The sequence below is a fragment of the Pelecanus crispus genome, chromosome 27 (assembly GCF_030463565.1).
Source record: "Pelecanus crispus isolate bPelCri1 chromosome 27, bPelCri1.pri, whole genome shotgun sequence".
Taxonomy (NCBI): domain Eukaryota; kingdom Metazoa; phylum Chordata; class Aves; order Pelecaniformes; family Pelecanidae; genus Pelecanus; species Pelecanus crispus.
In genome coordinates, this window is record NC_134669.1 from 1,623,943 (window position 1) to 1,646,554 (window position 22,612).

Consider the following 22,612-nt stretch of genomic DNA (forward strand, 5'->3'; position numbering starts at 1 on the left):
AGGCTCCGGCTGCTTCCAGCGCTGCTCCAAGGAGGTAAAGAGCCAGCTCCGGTGTTATTTTTGTTGGGAAAAAGCGCAAAAAGGCGCCCAAAGCCCGGCTGCCCCGTGCCTTTGGTCAGAGAGATGCAACCCGGCAGCTGCCGGAGTATTTGGGAGCGGGAGCTGCTCCGCACCGGTGCCTGCACGCTGCCAGCCTGGCAAAACCCACCGCTCCTCTTCCCCCCGAAGGTGAGCCAAGCGCAGCCGCTATCGGCGTTTCCAATTTGGTTTTTTATCGTTTCAAGGAGTGCTGTACTTACGGGCTATCAGCTGCAAAGCCATGAGGATTATCTACACCAGGAAGCGCCCGCCGGGGCTTGCCGTGAACCGTCACCCAAAAACTCCTCTCGCCCTGGTTCAAGGGTCCCTCCTGCGACGCTCCACCCTGTCCCGAGAATTTGGCACCTCTACCCCACCGCGGCGCAGGAAGGGGCGAAGCTCCCTCATGCGGTGGTTTAATCGCCGTAAAGGCAATAGCTTGGTCTTACCGGAGGCTCCCGTGGTGGTTTAATCGCCGTAAAGGCAATAGCTTGGTCTTACCGGAGGCTCTCGCGGTGGTTTAATCGCCGTAAAGGCAATAGCTTGGTCTTACCGGAGGCTCTCGCGGTGGTTTAATCGCCGTAAAGGCAATAGCTTGGTCTTACCGGAGGCTCTCGTGGTGGTTTAATCGCCGTAAAGGCAATAGCTTGGTCTTACCGGAGGCTCCCGTGGTGGTTTAATCGCCGTAAAGGCAATAGCTTGGTCTTACCGGAGGCTCCCGTGGTGGTTTAATCGCCGTAAAGGCAATAGCTTGGTCTTACCGGAGGCTCCCGCGGCGGTTTAATCGCCGGTAAAGGCAATAACTTGGTCTTACCGGAGGCTCCAGCCAGCCCTGCGTGCTCCTCCGTCGGGCTCCGGCTGCTGCTCTCTTGGAATTCCATCATCTCCTCCTGGCCAAAGCCCCCGGGAGGGGGTTTTAGCCTTAAAACGGAGAATTTAAATTGATTAAAATTGCAGGAAGCGGAGAATATTCTGAATTTAGGGTTTTTAAGAGAGGCAGGAGGCTGCCGCACCGGCACGCGCCGTGAAACGAGACGTTCGGAGACCAAGCCATCAAGAGTTTTGTGTTTATTCGTCTACATTCAGCTTACTCCAGATGTACTGCCTGAGGGATTCAGGCATACAAAACCCACTCTTTCCCACTGGTTTTTAAAATAAAATCTTCACTTATAAAACTGAAACACTAAAGCATTAAAATACAGAAAGCTCGTTTAACTCACTTCACAAAAGCATTAACAGATGACATATCCCTTATCTATTTAAAGCCATACTGTGTTCACACTTCCACGTCAATTTTTAAATAGAAAAAGGATACTGAAATTGTATTAACTCAAAAAAAAAAAAAAATTTTTTTTTTTTTTTCCTATTTAGACAAAGTTGTAATGGCAACTAACAAACCATTAAATACAGAGATGCCCAAAATACAGCTAAGTATGGAATTACAGGTACTCAACCATTAGTGAACGGTATCACAAAGAGCACTGCAACATGGAAACACGGGGGACGGGGTTGGGGTTGGGGTTGTTTTGTGTGGGTTTTTTTTTTGTTTTTTTTTTTTAACGTGTTTACCGTGATGCGATAAAACTGAATATTCAAAGGGTGGGCGAGCGCGGGGAGGTACCAAAGCTCCACGCCCGGGGAGGGAGGGGCGGCTTTATCTGTACTGGTAATTCATGCTGTGGTCGTTTCTGCCGTAGCCGCCTTGGGACGCTTGGTAGGAGCTGGGGGGGCCGCTGTAATTTTGGCCTGAACCGGGGGAGTTGTAGTTGGACTGCGAGGAATATCCGCCTGCGGAGGGGGGAAGAAGGGAGAGAAAGCTCGGTTACGACGGCGGCGTGAAAGAAAAAAAAAAAAAGGTTTTGACGCGGAATCGGAGCTTTTACTCCGATTCGGGACCCGCGGATGTAAATACGCCGCCCTCGCGCCGGGGGGGGGAAAAATAGGTAGGGAAGCGTCGTATACTGACCTTGCTTACCTTGGTACGAGGACCCTCCGCCCCCAGAGCCTCCCCCATAGCCACCGTGCGAGCCGGTGTTGTAGGAGGCACCTCCCGAGTAGTTGTTTCCTCCGCCGCCGCGGCCGCTGTTGCCACCGTAACCTGGAAGGGAGAGCGCGGTGAGCGCAGCCGGTCTCCACACCCGGCGAGAGGTTTTCCCTGCTGTTAGCAGCCGAAGGGGCGGTTATTCGGGGCGAGGCGACTGCCAGGGGCTCGACGAGCGAAAGCTCTCCCTCCTTCCCGTCTCCTTGGGCGCTAAAAGCTTCACGTCGAGGCCCGGCCGTCGGGGCGGTGGTGGGATTTCCCCACGGGCTTGCACGAGCCGCGCTGAGGAGGGCGCAGATCCTACAGCGCTCACCGACCCGAGGCAGAAAGCAAAGGCTCGATTGTGAAATAACGATTCGGAGCAGAACGGGCAGTCCCACCTTCCGAAAGGCAAGGGCGGCTCCTCGGGGAGCAGGAGACCAGACCCCAGCAGGTTTCCTCACCGGTTCTTGATCCCATCCAACTAAATCAACCAAACCAGAGCGCTTTAAGCCCTCCGAGTTCGTAAAATCCCGGGATGCTTTGGGTGGGAAGGGACCTTAAAGCTCATCCCGCCCAAGGCCCTGCCGCCGGCAGGGACATCTTCACCCGGAGCAGGGCGCTCGGGGCCCCGTCCAGCCTGACCTTGAACCCTGCCAGGGATGGGGCATCCACCACCTCTCCGGGCAGCCCGTGCCGGCGTCTCACCGCCCTCGGCGGAAAGAATTTAGAGCGCCGGGCGGATGGGGAGCGGCCGAGGGAGCTGGGGTTGGGTGGTCTGGAGAAGAGGGGGCTGAGGGGAGACCTCATCGCTCTCCCCAACTCCCCGACAGGAGGGGGTAGGGAGGGGGGTGGGCTCTTCTCCCAAGGAACCAGTGATGGGACGAGAGGAGATGGCCTCAAGCTGCGCCAGGGGAGGCTGAGATTGGATATTGGGAGAAATTTCCTCACGGAAAGAGTGGTCAAGCGTTGGAAGGGGCTGCCCAGAGAGGTGGGGGAGTCCCCAGCCCTGGAGGGGTTCAAAAACCGGGCAGAGGTGGCACTGGGGGCCATGGTTTAGTGGCCATGGGGTGTTGGGGTGACGTTGGGCTGATGATGTGAGAGCTCCTGTCCAACCTTAGCCATTCCTGGTCTGACTTCATGGAAAAATGATCCAAGCCAGGAACATGAAATTATGGCTCTGCCCTTAAGTGGTTTGGTGGTGGGCTTGGCAGTGTCAGGTCAATGGTTGGACTGGGTGATCTCAAAGCTCTTTGCCAACCTCAACGATTCCGTGATTCTATTCCGTAAGTTCTTCCTTACACCTGGCTCTGGATCTCCCCTCTTTTAGTTTCAAACCACTCCCCCTTCTCCCATCGCCAGGGGCCCGACTAAGTGACTCCCTTGCGTAGGAGCAAGCTCTTTCAAGTTCACATTTTACTCCCCAGATAAGCAAGCCAGCACTCACTGAATTTGCTCTCGTAGTTGTAATCGGAGCCTCCGCCGCCAGGCGAGTTGTAGGAATTGGAGTAGGAGGAATAGTTGCCTTGGCCGTGGTTGTAGCCTTTCTGCTTGCCCTGCGGCGGGCCGTAGTTACTGTACTGGTTTTGGTTGTAGGACTGCTGCTGCTGGCCCTGGTGGGACTGATACCCCGAACCATAGGAAGGTTTTTGCTGTCCTCCGTGCTGCTGTTTCTTTCCGCCGTGTTTCGGAGGGACCGGCGAGTTGTAGTTATCGCCGCCCTGGTAGTAGGAGCCGTAGCCGGAGGAGCCACCGCCGCCGCCGCTCCCCGAGTTGGAGTGGCCGCCGTTGCTGTAGAACTGGCCTAAACAGAGAGAAGAGCGTCAGCCCCGACAGCAGCAGCGTTTTGGGGTGGGGGGCAGGCGCACGAGGCACTATTTCAAAGGTTACGGCTCGTGGGACGACGAGATTTCACCCTTGCGAAGGCAAGGGTTGAGGAGCGGTTTAGCTCTTACGCTGGTGAAAGGCTTAAGAAACTGCACACGAGGCCGAGAGGTGAAACATCTTGTTCATTGAAGTAGACAGGGAATTGTGAAATACATCGACATCGTACCATCGTCCAGTCACCCTGAAACCTCAGCGAACGACGCCCAGCCGGTCCTCCCACAGCTTTAATTCCAGCACAACCCCAAGGTTTCGGACTAAAGCTCAGGGCTACGACGGTTTCTTGAATGCACGTTACAACAACTAACAGTTATTAATTCAGCGCTCTACAAAGATTTCAACTCTGGTGCTCAAACTACATTTGAGACAAGTCAGCCATCAACGGCAGCTGATGCTCGGTCTCCGCAGCCGAGAGACGCGGTAACGAGGAAGAATCTCGTTCCCGTAACGAGGAATTAAGTCAACATCCACGCGGATCGCTCTAAGGCAGCGAGCCATCCGTCTGGATTTACACGGTGAGCGAGCAGCAACAATCCAAGGGAAATTAAGACATGCGTGCACAGCTCATCCTATTTACCTCCAAATTCGGGTGCTACACCTGGGATCCAAGGTTACCGAAAACCTCAAAGGGATCAAAACACCCCAGAGAGCCTGGATGCGACAGCACTGTACATAGTCAAGAGTTAGTCTGGGTTTAATTTTATTTATCAAGAGTACTACAGTCAAGCTCTTCGAGCAATTCTTTTCCTGCCCAATTTCCGCAAGTTGAACTTTGGGGCGTTCTTCGTGTTGGGCTTAGCGTGAGAAGACTTAACTCTAGTCAGACTTGCTGTATTCGAACCTAAACTTATTTTCAAGGAATAAAAGCCACTAGAATCTAACTAAAAACCTGCACCAGTGTCCGTAATGGCGCGTACGCTCGGGGAACGGAGCTACGCCTCTAAAAGAGGGAAAGATTCGCTAGCACCTCCTCCGAAATGGAGGAAAGGTGGGGGAGAATTTAGTTAAAAAGGAGACAGAGTAAAATGTCGTGCCCTTTGCTTCTGCAATTCCGTGTGAAACTACCGGGACCGAATCACATCTCAGTTCCTAAATTCGCTGCGTGTTTGTGTTGCGAAGAGCCGTGGCTCTTCAAGGCACCTAGTTTTTAATTTTTTGATCCTTTAATCAATTCTTCGCTACAGGTACTACGGTAAGACTTTCTACACAAGTTTTTTTTTTTTTTTTTCCTCTTCCGCAGAAGATCACCATTTAGCCCTGCAAAAATGAGGTTCTGCCATAAATTTCTCTCCGGCCAAGAACGCCACTGTTGCGGCACAATATTTCCCTGCCGAGAGACACCTCGCTCCGTCGCTTGTATTAAAATCCCCGTCTTTGGTTCGAGCGCGGGGACTTCTCCGGAGCGAGGGGTTACGACCGGCACTGTGTAAGTTCAAGCTGCAGATGCTGGAAGTTGTTTCTCTCCCACATCAATATTTCTGGAATTTCCATTTTATACCGACACTTCATATTGAACTATGAAGTTCTAATGCCGTTTGACATCGGATTATTTTCGACTCTCCCCAAATCAAAGCTAAGGCATAGGAATACCCAGCACACAAGCAGATGCTCTAACATGTAGTCGCTTAAAAACCGGCAGTTTTTCCATCTCATTCAGGACAGGGTCTACTCCCTTGTATAAAAAGTCATTATCTCAAACAATAGCTTTCTAAAAAAAAATAGGGCATGCATTACTATTAAGTATCCACTAAACACCTTGGACTTTTTTTTTTTTTTTTTTTGGTTAAAAAAACCTGGTGCTTCGTAGGTCAGAGGTTTTTTTGTTTTGCTTCGTTTCCGTTTAGCTACTTTCATCACTGAGTTAACTCAAATGTTGTTGAGCCTCACAAGTTAAACGAACGCAATGGTGCAGGCTTCGCAGCTAAAAACAGCGACAAACAAAATACAGTTTTAAAAAACAAATACCGGAGCAAGAATAAAGGACCAAACACTTGGAATTCCGAGACTCAGGTCTGGACCGGCCAATTGCGAAATTCCCCGCAATTCCCGATTCCGGTGAAATTTAATTCTCCAGGCGATGAAGTACTTTTAGGGCGACGAGCGCTTTTCAGCGCCGCTGCCGAGCCCACGGAGCTTTGCCGTTAAAGTGCTTTAGGCCCTTTATGCTTGGCTCAAGAAAGCCCGTTTTCACGTTAACGAAGGAATCCATGCATTTTTCAGCAGTCACTAACATGTTTACACTAACCCCTAATGCCTGGAAATTTATTGTATCAGGATCGGAAGCACAATTACAATACCTTTGAAAGTACACTAGCTACCAGCCACAATAAGTCACATCCCTCAGCGTTAATCCACCAGCGTGTTACAAAGGATGTAGGATTAAATTTTAGCACACACGATTCCACGTACAAGTCAACATTTCGCATGCTTAAAAAGCTGGGCTGTACTATATTCAGAGATGTTGAAAAGTCTTCCCAATATCGAGAGGCGTGTACCCAATTGCTGGGATTTATTAAAAGGCTCAAATTTTGTACAAAACCTGCTGTAAATTAAGACAAAGGTAGATTAAAACACTTCAGTTTCTTAAAAATAAAGTAATGCTTTCCATAAAAAGCAAAGATGGGCTTTTTGCCTTTACGCTGAACGGAGCTGGCTTGGAAATTTGTGCAAGGTGCACAAAAACATTCTCGGATAATTGGTTCCCCCTGTCGTGTACATCGATACAACCAAGTTCAAAGGCAAATCACAATAAAAACTGCCACTGTCTTAAGTTCTGCAGGCTAAGAGAGTTTCAGACAAGCTGCGGTGAAAAGCCACTGTTGAGAAACCCAGTGAAGCACAGGGACACAGCACGAACACTTTGGGTTTTGGAGTTCGAGAAAATTGGAGTAAAAAGCTGTTTTTTGTGCAATACTTTTAGATGATCTAGGAAGACCCAAAATCATGATAGCCGTAGCAGTCTGTGAAAAAGTCACCTACAAAAGGGGGAGACAGAGCAGAGAAAAAAAATTAGAATTCTTTTGAAGATGGCAAAATGCGCCACATTTGAAAGTCATGTTTTAGATTTCTCTGCTCCTGTCACCCCCCAATGAAGGCTTCTTCTCAAGACCAATCGCTGTGTATTTTCAGGGAAATCACATTCAAAAGTGTGGCCGATAGCTTCACATGGCTTAAAGCAGAGAAATTTAAAATATTCACAGTTTTAGAGGAAACGTGAAGTCACCTGGATTCGCGTTTTAACTTTTACACGAGTACACGAGCCATCTTTCATTACGTCTCATTCAAAAAAAAGAGAAGCCCTTAAGCGGGCTTCAGCATAAGCGCATCACCGCACGGTGCAACCCAGGCCGAGTTTCACACCCCCAGCAGATCGATGTGTTTCGAAAGTTAAGAGGAAAACCACTTACTATAGCCTGCCGTCGCGGAATTTCCTCCGTAACCATAGCTTCCATAGCCAGCACCTGGATTAGAAGAAAAACGTTTCAACAAAAGGAAATCGAAGCGTACAAAGACCTCGTGTTTCCCGTCACGCTACCAGCCGCGACGAAACGCCGGAGGGGATTAATCCGAGCATCGGGGTTTGGGTAGCTGGCGGTACGTTTGGCGCGGAAAGAGTCGGGACGAGGCGCGAGCGGCAGCTCACCTGCATTCATGTAGCCGCCGTGATTGCCGCCGAATCCGCCCCTGCCTCTCCCGCGGCCTCGGATGTTGCCGCCTCTTCCACGACCGCGCATGTTGGGCGGCGGGGGCACTTCGTTGTGCATGGGGCCTCCCATTCCGAAACCCGGGTTGTGCTGCTGAGGGAAGAGAGAAAGACGCGTTACCCGGCTCCGGCTGCCGAGCCGCCTCGCCTCCGAGGCGAGACCAAAGCTTTCAAAGGACGCGGGGAGCTCTAGGACGCCCGTCTGCCTCGAGAGGAAGAGGGGCTAAGCAAAAAGCAACGGGGGCGGGCACCAGAGAAGGGTAATTTTCAGAACACGCAGCCCGTTTTCTGTAAAGCTCGATGGTATTTCTGCTTTCAAGCCCAACGGCCCCTAGCAGATCCCGGTTTCCCTCCACCCCTAAATTATTTCCCCTCCCAAAAAGGGATTAAAACCACAGAGCGGGAGGCAGCGGTACTACAGACCCGTTAAGTTACACCACAACGTCACCGAATTGTGAATTTACTCACTTTTACCGCAAACTTGGGTCCTCCCCTAGCCGGCACGGGGACTCTCTTCTTCTTGTTTTGCTCAATGGCGACAGGAGCATCCGGGAACAACTTCTCTAGCGCGGCCAGAGCGGCGTAGGCTTTTGCCACTTTTTTATTTGAACCGGCTCCTTGGAATTTCTGCCCGTCAACCTCCACCTTTGGAAGGGATTAAATCATTGCGCGTAAGCGGAAAGGGCAGGAACAGAGGCTGCCGCTTGGTCAAATTAACCATTTTTTATGGCGCCCGCAGACAATTCCAGAAGTTGGAAGCGTTCGAGGTCAGGCTGGACGGGCTTTGAGCAACCTGATCTAGTGGAAACGTCCCTGCCCTCTAGGTGATCTTTAAAGGTCCCTCTTCCAACCCAAGCCATTCTGTGATTTTATGATTTTAAATTCCCACTAAGGCTATGAAGTTACAGAGCTGGGATGAAGGCAACAGAGAGAGGACCAGAAGTCGCCTCACCTCCATGACAAAGCGCTTGTCGTGGCTGCCGCCCGTTTCTGAAATCAGTTCGTATTTCAGCCCACGCCGTTTCTCGTTAAGCTCCATCACGGGATTCTTGCCGTGCTTCGTCAGAATTGGTCCCTGTTGTTTCACATTCTGGAAGTAGAGAAGCGGCGATGAAACTCCAAAGAAAAACCCTAACGGACCTGAAGTTGCTGCCAAAACGCGTACTTTGGAAAGTATCTCAAAGATCAGCCTGCCTGACGCTTTCACCTCTTAAATTGTATCGTCACAGTAACCGAACTGGACGGCGCACCGTTACAGCAACCTGCCGCTACAGGTGCTTCCAGTGACGTCCTGCGACGTCGTCCCGAAGAACCAGAGCGGCCCGTTTCCCCCTCTGCGGCCGCGCTCACCTCTGGGGTTTGATCCGAGGGAGGAGAAGCAGCAGTGGGCGTCGAGACGGTTTCTACTACTGGAGGAGGAGCGACAACGACCGGTTTCTGTTCCGTTTCCTCTGCTGATTCGTCTCCTTTCCCAGATTCCTTGCCTTCCACTCCTGTGGGCAAACCCATATCTTGCAACACCTAGGGTTAAGGAGAGTCGGAGAGGAGATTACTGAACGGCGCGTACCTCAAAGAACCGCTGGCTCTCACGTGACCGACCCATTTTGGGGTAAATACTCGAGAAAGCTGCTCAAGACTCCGTTTATTAATTCCGTTCAAGTGCTGGGCATTCCCTAAATCCCGCAGGCACTTCAAGACCTAAGAGGTATGAAGTCCTCTGCCCTGAGGCTTCACGCACCACAGACTACGCTGTCTCGGTGTTGAACTTCTCCCCTCTCTCTGTCCTGAAGGGTTTATGACGTTTTTCGTACGTGGCCGTCATCATGGCTGTCATGGCCATCAACCTGCTTGCCCTTTTCAGCTTCGAGAGGTCAGCAATCAAACAGCCGCCTAACGAGAGCCCTCCGGCCGGGATTTACGTACACAGCTCCTACCTTCACTGCCACGTGCAATTTGGCTGTCTTTTTGGAAGGTCCCGATGCCTCAAACGTGCTGCCATCGATTTCCACAGACATTGTAAAGATAGGAGCGTGAACAGGACCAGTCTGAGAGACGAGTTTGTACTGGAGCCCAGGTTTTAGCTGGTTTAGTTTCATCAATGCATTCATGGCCTGGGGAGGTTCGAGTTTTTCCTCTGAACAGAGAAAAAACCAAAAGTTTGCGGATGTTTGGCATCTCTTTCAAAGAAGCATAACTGATTTCAGACAAGTTCTGATCTGTATTTTCCTCCTTGCAAGACTTTAAGTTATACCAAGTAAAAATGCTACAGCGTTAAGGGTTTTTTGGGTTTGTTTTTTTCTTTTCTTTTTTTTTTTTTAAATTCACATGCCCCGTAACCCCTATTTATTTATTTTACAGCATCACCCAAGACCAAGCACTTGCAAGAGTTCTGCCGCAACCTGCCCCCCGCCTCAGCCTGAGAACAGCTCTCGGGTAGCCATTTGCACCTACCTCTTGTTAACTCAATACCTTTTTTCTGAATCTTCTTTTTCTTTTTGCTGGGAGATTTCTCCTCTCCGTCCTCCTCCATGGGACGCTTCATTGGGGTGACGGCGTACGTTGTACTGGGAGGAATCTGGACTGTAACAATCGTACAAAAGCCCCTAAGTATTCCAGTTTCCAGCAACAACAGCGGCAAAAGCCTTAGAAATGTGACTCGGGTTTGGTTTTTTTTGCCAAGTACCTACCAGTATAGTCAACAGGGTTTTCATTCTTTGGTTTCTTGGGCATTTTGGAAGGCAGGGGATCCATCCCCAAGACTTTGTGAAGCTGGCCAAAAGCAGCAAGTCTCAGAGCATGCTAGAAAGATTAAACGTGTGTTACTGGGACACGCAAGCGGCTACACCACTCTGTTCCCTGCACAGTTTCAGACAGGAACATTCTACCCACCCCTACACAGAAATCCTCATCAGTTTAAATAGGACTCTCTGAATTTTTTTGAAGTTCAACCCAAAATACGGGTCACGGTAGCAAGTCACTATTTAAAACCTGATACTTTGCTTCTGGTTGGCCAAGCTACAAATTCCTTATTGGTGCGGGACCCATTTGTATTTCTTTTACTTGACTAGATATTAAAAAAGTTAACACCGACCTCCGTGAGGTTACTATACTACCATTAACCAATATGGAAGTTCAGAGTCAGTTGAACTGATTAAGTTTTCGTAACATCTGTAGTCAAAACTATACCTGAGCACTCTGTGTGATATCTTCCCTTTGTTGTCTGTCTAGATGCCCAATAGCATCAGTGGCTTCTTTTTCACAAGGATCATAAATACCAGAACCATCTGAAGGCAGGAAACAAGGAAGATATGCAGAGAATTATCCTGGTGTTTTCTAAAGAAACTAAACTAAGTATTCCCTTGGCAGCAATCAACACTCATCTCTCGAAGAACACGGACTGACATGATCCATCCAATGTCCAACATTCTGAAACTCGTCTGGACTATTTTACACGTACAATTAGCAGTGAAGCTGGTCACGACCACTCAAGGGAACCAATTTTACGCTTGTAGGAACTGGTACCTCTCTCTACGGGGGTGTAACGTCATGGGTCCGTAGCTTTGAACACACGTGCCCTAAGTAACAGCAAGGTACTGCCGTACCCACGTACGCCGGGGGCTTTCTGAGCTCCGAATCTACACTGCCCGCACGTATCACGAGGGAACGTAACCGCGCCTCGGAGCTTCAACCGCGTTCCGCTTCGCTTTGAAATGTAAATGCAGAGAACCACCTAACCTGGCATAACGATTCCCGAGGCGAGGCATTCAAGAACTCTCCTCAGAGCTTCGCCAGCGCCCATGGGTCTGTTAGCAGTTCCAATAGATTTCTCACACAGCAGCTCGAGAGGCTGAAAGACAGTTTGGAAACGTGAGAGAAGCCAAGGAGGGCGTTTGCGCTGCCATCACGGCTAGGAGCTGCTTCAAATTCACCAACCGTTCAACGACTGACACCGTAGAAATTGCTAACTGATAAAACGATTGACACCGCAGACGTTCGATAGGCATCTTTTAAAGGCAGAAACTTTCTTCACGCTGCATAAGTCTCGAACTTACGAAACGGGCGCAGACCGAAGAGAGCTGAACACCAGTTTGGAGAAGCGGTACCAAACCCCAAAAAACGAAGCAAGAAAGGAAAAATTACCCATCCTCTCAGTGGCGCCCAAGTAGGAACCCGAGTACACAGATCTCGCAGCACTCGTATCACTATGACGCACGACTTCAGCCCGTTAGCCCTGGCCTAGAGTAAGAATCAAAAGCAGACACGCATTCAATAAAAACACTAAAACTGCTCATTTGCAGACATTTCATTTTTGCGGTGCTACTTTGCCAAGGGTAAACAGTATTTCGCATTACCATTTTACAACTTATAACTGTAGTGTCCAAAGGCAACATTACTCTTAACACAAAGCAGCAGCTATGCATCTACTCTTTTAAAAAAGGTTCCTTCCGAACGTTTAATTCGCTTAAGTGCCTCTTTAGCAACTGTACCGCTGACAGGCGCTAAGTTCGGCACGTCTAACTATCATCTGACGTTAAAGTATTTTAAATAAAAAAAAAAAAATTAAAAAAAAAATAGTTAGCCCCTTAATACTTTACAAATTTTCTACTTAAAGACAAATATAAGAACAAAATGCAAACCTGGAACCACTTGGCGTGTCGCAGTGACGCCAAGGCAGCAAGGCATTTCTGCCTGTCCAGAACGTCCGGGGAGTCGTTGACTGATAGCGTTTCTATTCGTGGATGGAATAAGAAGACAAGGCACAGTTTGACCAAGGGGGTTCTGTCAGGCGGAGAGGGGATGAGGCAGCTTCCTAACGGGCAGCTGAGGCTCCCAAAAGATCCTGATCTAGATCCTGTACCTGGAAGGATGGTCTGCAGTGCGCTCGCCTAGCGGCCTTGCTTACAAATTAAAACTGCAGAGAGGGGGGGAAGTTCAATTAACGGGGACGGACTGAGATCTGCTCTGCGAGGAGACGGGGCGTGGAACTCAATGGGAGAGGACAGAAATCCTTTACGACTCAAATGAAGTGGTAGCGTACGAGGCCGGTAATAGGTAAACAAAGGGAAATTTAAAATAAGCCCCCACTCTGCATCCAGAGCGTAGCTTTAGCGGAGGAGTTGGGGGGAAAAAGCTTTGCGAGGATCAAGGGAACCCCCTCCGCCCAGAAGGCTTGACTGCCCTGGCCCCAACCCGTGACAGAGAGCGTCCTGTTGGTCAAAGGTCCAGCGTCCCTAAAATTGACAAACTAGAAGGCTTGGTAGACGAGGTCAGATATCAAAACCATAAACAGTCAATAGAGCACAAAGATATTTTCCAGTCTGTGCTGCAGCAAAATTGAAGATATGGTTCGAAACAGCTCAAAGTTTCTGAAGACCAGGGTTTTAGATAAGGCTAGTGCACGGAGCGAGCGTTTGAAACCCGCCGATTCGACAGCGCAATGCCTACGACACAGAACCCATCGTAATTCAAGCGCAAAAAAACCACGCCTGTGAATTCTTATTCCAAAGGGAATTTGAGAGCGAATGGAGGAGCTAACTTTATCCAAAACTCTGCATCACTTTCTGGAATTCTGAACTTCAGCTGATGAAACAGCCAATCGAGGAGACCCAGAGCACCTATCATTCTTGCTGCAACACAAACTGCGTGGAACATCCAATTTCATGTACATGCAAGTCATTTAACGAGAAGCCTTCGAGATTTTTTTTTTTTTTTTTTTAAAATGTATCTGGTTTATATTTTTATGTCACTGTGCAGGCCACTTACATGGCTAGGTACAAAACAAGATTAATACAACAAGATGACGTATTAGTGAACTACAGGCCCAAGTGAAAAAAAAAAAAAGATAAAAAAATAAAAAAAAGAGCAAAATCCCATCTGAAAGGTGCTACTCAGTTTCGGAAGCTCAGTCCGAATAAACCATAACCGTGATCTCGTGAGGTTGGCGTTCTCTTACGGCAATTCTGAATTTGCACAAAAGTAATTGTTGCCGCTTCGGCTGAAACTGAAGAGCACGCTTTAACAGTGAATTAGCAACGGAAATGTACGGGTTTCCAACCGACTGTCGGCTGTTTTCAGTCTTCCATACCTCCAGCTAACTGTTTTTCCATTTCTTCTCTGACTACGGGCGACGTCAAGTGGATGGTCAGCGTCAACGGCGGCTCTTTTGTGTTCTTAATTACAATTGCAGCATCACCAACCGACTGGATTATTTCATATTTGTCTTCGGTAATAGCCTGCAATATAATTTCACCGCTTAGCAATCGCCTAATTCATTTCTGAGTGATTTGCAACATCCTCTTCCAACAAGAAACAAGGTCTATAAACGAAACTTCAGCGAATAAAGAGAAGTTCATTTCACAGGGCAATTCCAAAATAACGCTGCACGTCTGTGGAAATTACTTTTCCGAGAGAGAGAAAGGGTATCAAAACAAACGTCATCGGGGTCTTTTTAACCGTTTAAAAATCTATTTCGCTTGTTCCGCAACAAGCAGGCACAAACACGGAAAGGTTTTACTCACAGCGAGCTGTACTCCGAGATTGTCAGCTACTTTCTCCAGGAGATCTGTGGTGGGTTTATCTTTGCACAAAAGAACTAGCTCAAGATCCAAGTCCCCCTTCAGTAACAGGCCTTTTGCTACAAGCCCTACACGCATCACTCCACGCAGGGTCCTAGTCAACTGCTCTGTGGCCTTCTGATCCCTGCAAACACACAGGGCAGAGTCACGACGGCTTCAAAACCAAGAGAATTAACCGCAGCCGGGTAAGCGCCAACGCTCGACCCCAGCGAAGGGATAACAGATCTGCAAAGGTTAAATACGACGCGCGACCCGCCCGCTGAAGGATTTACTGCACCTGCACGGGAAAAGTTGCTTCAGCCGCGGGTTGGTTCATTCCTCTCAACTCCACAGCCAGGGAAAACAACTTTTCCACCTTCAGCAAGGGGATTTTTACTAATCTAAGCAAGATGGCGCTTCTACTTCTGACAGCACCCTTCGCAGGCATTTTTTACACCCTTTTCGGCGACGTTCCTTACCCTCCTTCCTTGTTTTCCTCTTCGGCTGCTGTCTCCATGGACTCTGTTTCTGGCTGCTCCCCACTGACTTTTTCTTGCTCGTCGATCCAGTCGGACACAGCCTTGAGCGCTCGCTCCGTGTGGGACACCATATTCTGAACGGCCTCCAGCTCCTCCTGCGTCGGGTAAACGGCCGAATGCTTGGCCATCACGTGGCGATCATCGTTCACGAAAATACGCATTGGTCGCTGAAAAAGGGATTTTGAAACAATTTTAGCGAGAGCCGAAAACACAGATAATTTAACTCGCCGAGTCCAAAACCTCCCGACCCTTACCATTTTTGCTTTTGAGCGTCCGTCCAAGCGTTCAAAACGTGCTTATTTAGATTCTTCCACCAAAAAGACTGTACCAGTACCACACTTTTCTGTAATCTGAAAGCAAGAGAAAAACAGTTAGCAACGCCGGCGGGCTGGTCCGGCCCTGCAGCCTGCTCGCTGAGCGTACATCGGAACAGAAATAACTGGCATTGATAATTGGAAGCAATAACAGAAATTGGAAGCATGCGGAGCCGTGAGCGAAAGCCCAGTTTTCTCCTCCTGATGACTGATATGCTTAGGAGCCGAATAGCGCCCGCGGTAACGATTACAGCCCGGTTTGTCACAAAGCTGTCGCCCCGACTTGCACAGACTGCCCGCGAAGAACGTTCGCGTTAACCGCTCGGTTTTACCTGCCCACCACACGCTCATTTAACGAGCGCTCATTCATCACCCAACAAGCGACGGCCGAGCACGCTGCACAGGGCGAATGCTTCCAACCCTTCCCTCGTACCATCCCCAAAAAGCAAAGGCATCCCAAGAGCCCGAGCCGCACCCGACCGCTTGATTTTCCCTCCTACTTCTCCTTCACGGCCCTAAATATCTCATTTTGGCTCCTCATTCCCAAGAGGCTTTCCCATTAAAACCGGTTTTTCCAAAGCTCCTGCTCCTATTTCTAACACAAAGCGCACCGAAGGTAAAGCACTCCCGGATAGGCGCCGGAGCAGCCTGCACGGGGAGAATTAACAGCCTATACGCCGATATAATTCCACGAGGTAAAGAACCAGGTTGCCATCGCCTGGTTGCCAAGCGAGGCGACAGCTTTCATTCATTCTACTCGGAAGCAGCTATTTGTAAAAACCTCTTTGCCATATACCTTTCTTCACCCCAAATCCATCTCACGGCCTGCTTTACAAGCCTGCTTTTAATTAGGATCGACAGGAGACGAGTTCAGTAGCCGCATCAAGTCTCTTCGCTTACTTTATCAGGAGGAAATAGTACAAGCTTACACCAGCAAATCTGGGCTTGCAGCAAGCGCTCGCGACTTCTAAAATGCAACAGATTAAGCCGAAATCACAACAGCTTGTTCCTGAACAAAAAGCCATTTTCCAAGGGAACTAACCCACTCCGAGAGCCCGAGCCCCAGCTGGGGCAGCGAACTTCTTTTGTTAAAATTCAAGCACTTTGTTCCTCTGTTTTAGCCAAGGGGCCTTCGAGCGGCGAAGCATTTGCGTCCTGCAGGACTGACTGATGCTCCGTGGGAGAAGACAGCTTCCCGAGATCGCCTTCGGCTTCTGGCAAGAACTTCAAAACGCCATCCCGCACCCACTGGGATCGACTCTTTGGCATCAATAACGCCGCTTCCCATGCGACCAGCGGAAGAACCAGCAGTTGCTCGACTCGCCGCCGTTAATTCCACCGCACACCTTTAATAAAACTCTCGATTTAGCTCTAACTGAAACCGCGCGGGGGCAATCCCCGTCCTGCAAACGCCTGACGTTTCGCGGTAACTCCAAGAATCGCGAAGTGCCGCTTAAAAGCATTAGCACGCGCGAGGCAAAGGAAGAGCCCCGGCGCCTGAAGATGGTGGAGATGAAGGTCATCGTCACCTGCAGCCACCGGCTGTTCCGCTTCATTTTACCATCAAGCCCGCCTCAAAACTGCCTGCTAACGAAGGCTTTCAAAAACACTGCTGGAGGAAGTCAATTGCGCCTGAAATATTCCAGAGCTCGCAACCAAATCCCGCTTCTCTGGGAGTCCTTCCGTTCCGAATGAGTTTCACTCGAAATGAAACCGGACTGAAGCTTGCTTTTGCTTTTTTCCACTGGAACCTACCCCGAGTCGGCCCGCTCCCAGCCTCGCCGGTAATCGCCACGCGCAGCTCGCAAACCCCGTGTTTTACCTTTTACACTTTACAGGTGACACAAACGGCAAGTAAGCCCGACCGATCTTAAGTATAAATTGCCCAAGATACTGGAATAACAGTAAAAAAAAGAGCAAACAATTAACCGCCCAAATACTTAGCGCTTTACTAGAGCAACGCCATTATAACCATAAAATAACACAAAGGGCCTGGGCAGAAATTAGGACCCCGCTGCGCTACTCGTTTTACAGAGCTGGAGCTCACGACCTGGAGGATTTTCTCCAGGGAAATCGGGAAAACTTGTTTCCTCGAGCCGCTGCCGCCATACGGACTTGGTATTCCACAGCACAGAAACACCTCCGACTCCAATCCTGCAAATATTTACGCGCAGGACGACTTTGGTATTGTTACAAATCTGGATGTAATTGTAATTAAACCCAGATGTTACTCCCACTGACCAGGGAGAATTATTCCCAAGCTACCTGCAAGAACCCACAAGGCATCTTCTCACATTTGCGGCTGCCAGCCTCCCAAAACACTCCTCCTTTGGACTGGAAATTTATTTTTCTTAAAGTTCCCTTAATTTCCTCCAAGGAATATAAGAAATTAGTTGAAATCCAACCTAGCGAAGCGTGTTTCTACAGTCAGAAAATACTGCAACAGCCCGAGAAACAAGAGTCTCGCTTCCTGCCATTTCTAGAAGTGGATGTTATCGCTCTTCTTGAAATCTCTGAAGTTCATTTCTAGTGAGAACCCAGGAGATGATGCTGCAGCATCACAGGATTCACGCCTCTTGGGGGGGAAAAGAACCACAGAACAAGTTAAAAACACGAACGCGCTCGATAACGCACAATTCCTGACATCGCTCTTGATGCCGAGCGTCATTCAAGTTTCAGAAAACAGAGAAACTCTGAAATTCCATCCTTGTTTCAAGCCTCGCCTGCTCTGCTCTCCTCCTCCTACGGATTTCCACCACCAGCTTGATTTCACCAACAAACTTTCTACTTGATTCGAGTCTTCCGACGGAAGGAGCAGACCCTCCGAAAGATTTGTTGGGGGGCTGGATGAGAAAAACGATAAAACAGCGGCAAAAGGTTGAAACTCCTGCCCTAGGTAAGGGGAAAGCTTCACGCCTGCGAAGCGGCGCGTTTCGTTTTGGAACGCCGCTACGTTTTAAGTAAGAACTTGCCGTTTTTCCACCTGCGCTTTCTTTCAGCCTGCCGTACCTGAACGGGATGCTCGGAGGAGCGCAAAGCCGTAACGCCTGGCTTTTTTGTTTGCGCGACGCGCTTCCAAGTCTCCGGCCGCCGACAGCGGCTCTTCCCCATCACAATGCTACCTGGCCAACCGAGGTGAGGGCAAACAAAAGCTGCCGGCTCTCGCCGAGCAGCAGCCGCACGTAGGGTTTTTTTGGTTTTTTTTTCCTTTTGGTTTGTTTTTTGTGGGGTTTTTTTTTTTTTTTTTTTAACTGAACCATCCAGAAACCGAGCAGCTACAGCTAACGGGATCGATGAGAACAAGGGGAATTTCGAGGAAGCGATGGCAGAGCCCGGATAAACCCCCGGCGAGCCAAGTTCAGGACCAGAGAGCGGGGGTCCCATCCCTCAGGGGAGGGGATGGGTGCTTAAACCACACCAAAGGGGATGTTCCCACCCCCCCCCGTGCCCCCCACCCCCACCGTGTCCCCACCTCCCCCGTGCCCCCCACCCCCCCCTGCGCCCCCCACCCCCACCATGTCCCCACCTCCCCCGTGCCCCCCACCCCCCCCTGCGCCCCCCACCCCCACCGTGTCCCCACCCCCCCCCTGTGCCCCCCACCCCCACCGTGTCCCCACCTCCCCCGTGCCCCCCACCGTGTCCCCACCCCCCCCCCGTGCCCCCCACCACCCCCGCACCCTGGGGAGCTGCTGCTTCCCCCGGCGGGGAGGGGGGGTGGGGAAGGGCCCCGACCCTTCCTCCTCCTCCTCCTCCTCGTCCTCCTCGCCGCGCCGGGCAGCACCGCCCGTCCCCACGCGTGTGCGGGGCGGGGAGGGGGGTGCAGGGGCAGGCGGGCCGCTGCCGCCATTTGCAAGCGCGGCCAGAACAAAGCGGCGGCGGCGGCGGGAAATGGGGGGGGGGGGGGGGGAGCACGGCGCGACCCCCCCCCCCGGTGCTGCTCCCCGCCACGGCGTTGGGGGGTGCGGGGGGGTGCGGGGATGCGGCGCGCACCCCTCTCTCACCCCTAATTCTTCGCCCCCCCCCCCCCAGCCCGCCCCTCACTCACCCCCGGCCCAACGGCCGCCCGCCGCCATTTTGTCTCGCAGCACAATGGGCCGCGCAGGGAGGGAGGGAAGGAGGGGAAGGGGGCCGGGTCACCGCCGGCGCGGCCCGCCGCCGCCACCCCCCCCCCACCCCCCCCACGACACCTCCGGGCCTACCCGCCCTCCTCCGCGGCCCGTCCAGCCCGGCACCGCCCCCCACCCCCCCCCCAGCCCCGGGGGATTGGGGAAAGGCAGCGCGGTTCCTACCGGGGAGCCTGCCCGCGGCGGGGGCGGGGGTGGGCCCGCTGCTGCTGCTGCTGCTCCCTCGGCGGCGGCGGCGGGGCCCGGCCGGGGCCTGGCCGCGGTGCGGGGCGCGGTGCGGTGCGCGGTGCGGCGGGGCGCGAGACTGCAGCGCGGGGGGCGGAGCCGCCGCCGGCGGGGGGCGCGCGGCCGTGCGCGCGGTGAAGGAGGGGGGGGGGGGGGGGGGGAGCGCGCGGGAGGGGGGGGGGCGCGCGGGAGGTGGGGGGGGGGGGGCGTGTGCGTCTGCGGGGGAGGAATGGGGGAGTCACGTGGAGCGCGGCGCTGGGAGCCAATGGGGGAGGGCGGCGGGAGGGTGACGTAGAGGAGGGGGTGGGGACCTGCGGTGGGAGGGGCCCGCGCAGGCGCGCGGAGGGAGGGGGCGGGGAGGGGGCGGGGCTGGGAGGGAGCCACGCCCTCTCGCCCGGGGTGGGGTCAGCGGGGGCGGGGCCGGGGCCTGAGGGGAGCGGGGCTGGGGGGGCTGAGGGGGCCTGAGGGGAGCGGGGCTGAGGGGAGCAGGGCTGAGGGGAGGGGGCCTGAGGGGACCTGAGGGGACCGGGGCCTGAGGGGAGCGGGGGGCTGAGGGGGCCGGGGCTGAGGGGAGTGGGGGGCTGAGGGGGCCTGAGGGGAGCGGGGGGCTGAGGGGGCCTGAGGGGAGCGGGGGCTGAGGGGAGTGGGGGGCTGAGGGGGCCTGAGGGGAGCGGGGGGCTGAGGGGGCCGGGGCTGAGGGGAGTGGGGGGCTGAGGGGGCCTGAGGGGAGCGGGGGCTGAGGGGGCCGGGGCTGAGGGGAGTGGGGGGCTGAGGGGGCCTGAGGGGAGCGGGGGCTGAGGGGAGTGGGGGGCTGAGGGGGCCTGAGGGGAGCGGGGGGCTGAGGGGGCCGGGGCTGAGGGGAGTGGGGGGCTGAGGGGGCCTGAGGGGAGCGGGGGCTGAGGGGAGCGGGGCTGAGGGGGCCTGAGGGGAGCGGGGGGCTGAGGGGGCCTGAGGGGAGCGGGGGCTGAGGGGAGCAGGTCTGAGGGGGCCTGAGGGGAGTGGGGGGCTGAGGGGGCCTGAGGGGAGCGGGGGCTGAGGGGAGTGGGGGGCTGAGGGGGCCTGAGGGGAGCGGGGGGCTGAGGGGGCCGGGGCTGAGGGGAGTGGGGGGCTGAGGGGGCCTGAGGGGAGCGGGGGCTGAGGGGAGCGGGGCTGAGGGGAGCAGGGGACCTGAGGGGAGCGGGGCTGGGGGGGGGCTGAGGGGAGCGGGGGGCTGAGGGGAGCGGGGGGCTGAGGGGACGGGAGCTGAGGGGAGCGGGGGCTGAGGGGAGCGGGGGCTGAGGGGACGGGAGCTGAGGGGAGCGGGGGGCTGAGGGGAGCAGGGGGCTGAGGGAGCGGGGCTGAGGGGACGGGAGCTGAGGGGAGCAGGGGGCTGAGGGGAGCGGGGGGCTGAGGGGACGGGAGCTGAGGGGAGCGGGGGCTGAGGGGACGGGAGCTGAGGGGAGCAGGGGGCTGAGGGAGCGGGGCTGAGGGGGCCTGAGGGGACCAGGGGCTGAGGAGGTCGGTGCTCTGAGGGGGTCTGGGGTCTGACAGGACCGGCAGCCTGAGGGGGCCGGTGGCCTGTGTGGGCTGGTGGCCTGAGGGGACTGGTGGCCTCTGGGGGCTGAGGGGACCAGTGGTCTGAGGGGGACCGGTGGCCTCTGGGGTCTGTGGCCTGAGGGGACCGGCAGCCTGTGAGGGCTGGTGCTGTGAGGGGACCAGCAGCCTGTGAGGGCTGGTGGCCCGAGGGGACCATCAGCCTGTGGGGACCAGTGGCCTGAGGAGAAGGTGAGGCACAGAGGGTCCTGGGGTGCAGGGGTGCCCACCCTTGGGGGCTGAGGCCTCGCAGGGGGGGCTGTGGGCTGGCTGCCCGCCATGGGGGCGGAGCCCTTTGGGACAGGGACGCTCTGGTCTGCACCCCTGGAGAAGGCCCCCCCGAAATCCCAGCCCCCCGAAATCCTGGCCCCCCGATATCCCAGCCCCAGGGGCCTGAAGCCTGCGGCAGCCAAGAGCCGGGTTTGGCTACGAGCCCGGTTCGGCCAAAAGCCCGCTGTCCCACGTGGAGAGACGCGAGTCGCCGCGATATAGGGTTGATCTATAGGTTTGAACTGGTTTCCTGGTGGACTTGGTTGCGTTCGGTGGTTGTGGTTGGACCGGATGATCTTTATGCTCTTTTCCAGCCTGAGCCATTGATTCGACGATCCGTGGTCGTCGCCTTCGGCGGAGCTGCTGCCTGCGGCGCGTTGGTGCGGCGGCAGAGGGTGCCACCCGGCCGCGGCTCCTGGCCTGACTCGTTAGAGCGCTAATGGGACCGGGAACCAGATGAACGACCTCGCCACCTACTAATTAACCTGGCGCCAGGCGCCCCAGAGCTTTGGGGTGCGGGATGAACCCGTGGTCTCGTCGGCAAGTTCCTTCTCCCGCTGTAACGTAGAAGGGGAACAAATCTCAAAGACCGTCTTTTGCTTTCCTTGAACTCCAGTATGACCTTAAATGATTGTCAGTGTCCAAATGAACGCTTGGCTCCTTAAAAAAAAAAAAAAAGCCTATTAACCCTCTGCGGGAGATCGCCGTGTTCTGCAGGTCAAGGATTTTTCGACAGTACCTTGTACTTACTCAAAAAACCCAAGTCAGTGAAGCCCTAAACTCTGAAAATCGGCGTGGGCGTTGAAGCCAGCTGTAACAGCCCGTTTTTGGGGCGAAAGCCAGCTGTATCCGTCACACGTGCCGCCGCACGCCGCTCTTTCTCCAGGTGTTCTGCGCTGCTGGGCAGAAAAACGCCACGGGGACGAGCAGAAGCTGCAACGAAGAGGAACTAACGAGCGCGGTCGGACCAGCGGCTCCCCAGAGGTCCCCTCCGCCCCCAACCCCTCTCCGAAGGGCTGCAGAGAATTTGGTAAAGGCTTTGCCGTGACGTCGGAGCCCCGTGAGGTCAGAAGGAAGCGCGCGGCGGAAGCGAGGTCCAAACAGGCACTTTTTTATTTGTGGTTGCAGCGCTGACATCGATGGAACCATCACACGCGACATCGGGAACGCGCGCGGACGCTCCTTGTGGGAGGCACGTCCTTGCATAGGAGCGCTGGTGCATAGCAGGAGCAGTTAATGCCTCAGAAATACATTAAAAAAGAAGGAATTTTTTTTTTTTTTGTAGAACATCAGCCCTGCAGTTTTTAAGCTTTTTTTTTTTTTTTTTTT

At 53.5% G+C, this 22,612-nt stretch overlaps 1 protein-coding gene across 4 annotated transcripts; it reads right to left on the reverse strand.

Annotated features, from left to right (window-relative positions):
- Positions 1–1,705: 1,705 nt before the first annotated feature.
- Positions 1,706–19,415, reverse strand: ILF3 (interleukin enhancer binding factor 3). Of its 4 annotated transcripts, none has more exons than XM_075725251.1 (20): positions 19,382–19,415; positions 15,033–15,128; positions 14,719–14,945; positions 14,204–14,384; positions 13,771–13,918; positions 12,323–12,414; positions 11,826–11,921; positions 11,421–11,532; positions 10,872–10,969; positions 10,373–10,484; positions 10,155–10,265; positions 9,620–9,819; positions 9,036–9,206; positions 8,638–8,775; positions 8,154–8,330; positions 7,626–7,776; positions 7,390–7,443; positions 3,546–3,902; positions 2,045–2,176; positions 1,706–1,866 (listed from the first exon to the last, which is right to left on the reverse strand). In XM_075725251.1, exons 2-20 carry the CDS (start codon positions 15,033–15,035, stop codon positions 1,733–1,735), a joined length of 2,694 nt encoding a protein of 897 aa, XP_075581366.1. In that variant the 5' UTR covers positions 15,036–15,128; positions 19,382–19,415; the 3' UTR covers positions 1,706–1,732. The 4 variants fall into 4 exon arrangements, with proteins under 4 accessions (XP_075581366.1, XP_075581367.1, XP_075581365.1 ...); XM_075725252.1 differs by having other exon boundaries at positions 2,054–2,176; positions 7,626–7,779; XM_075725250.1 differs by having other exon boundaries at positions 7,626–7,779.
- Between the last annotated feature and the right edge of the window lie 3,197 nt (positions 19,416–22,612).

What these genes read in the sequence shown, in the direction of transcription:
- ILF3 (XM_075725249.1), bottom strand. An exon ending in GGGCGCCACTGAGAGGATGG is followed by an intron (nt 11,533 to 11,825) that starts GTAATTTTTCCT and finishes ACTGTCTTTCAG; the next exon opens with CCTCTCGAGCTGCTGTGTGA. An exon ending in CAACTACGAGAGCAAATTCA is followed by an intron (nt 2,177 to 3,545) that starts GTGAGTGCTGGC and finishes TCTCCCTTCCAG; the next exon opens with GTTACGGTGGCAACAGCGGC.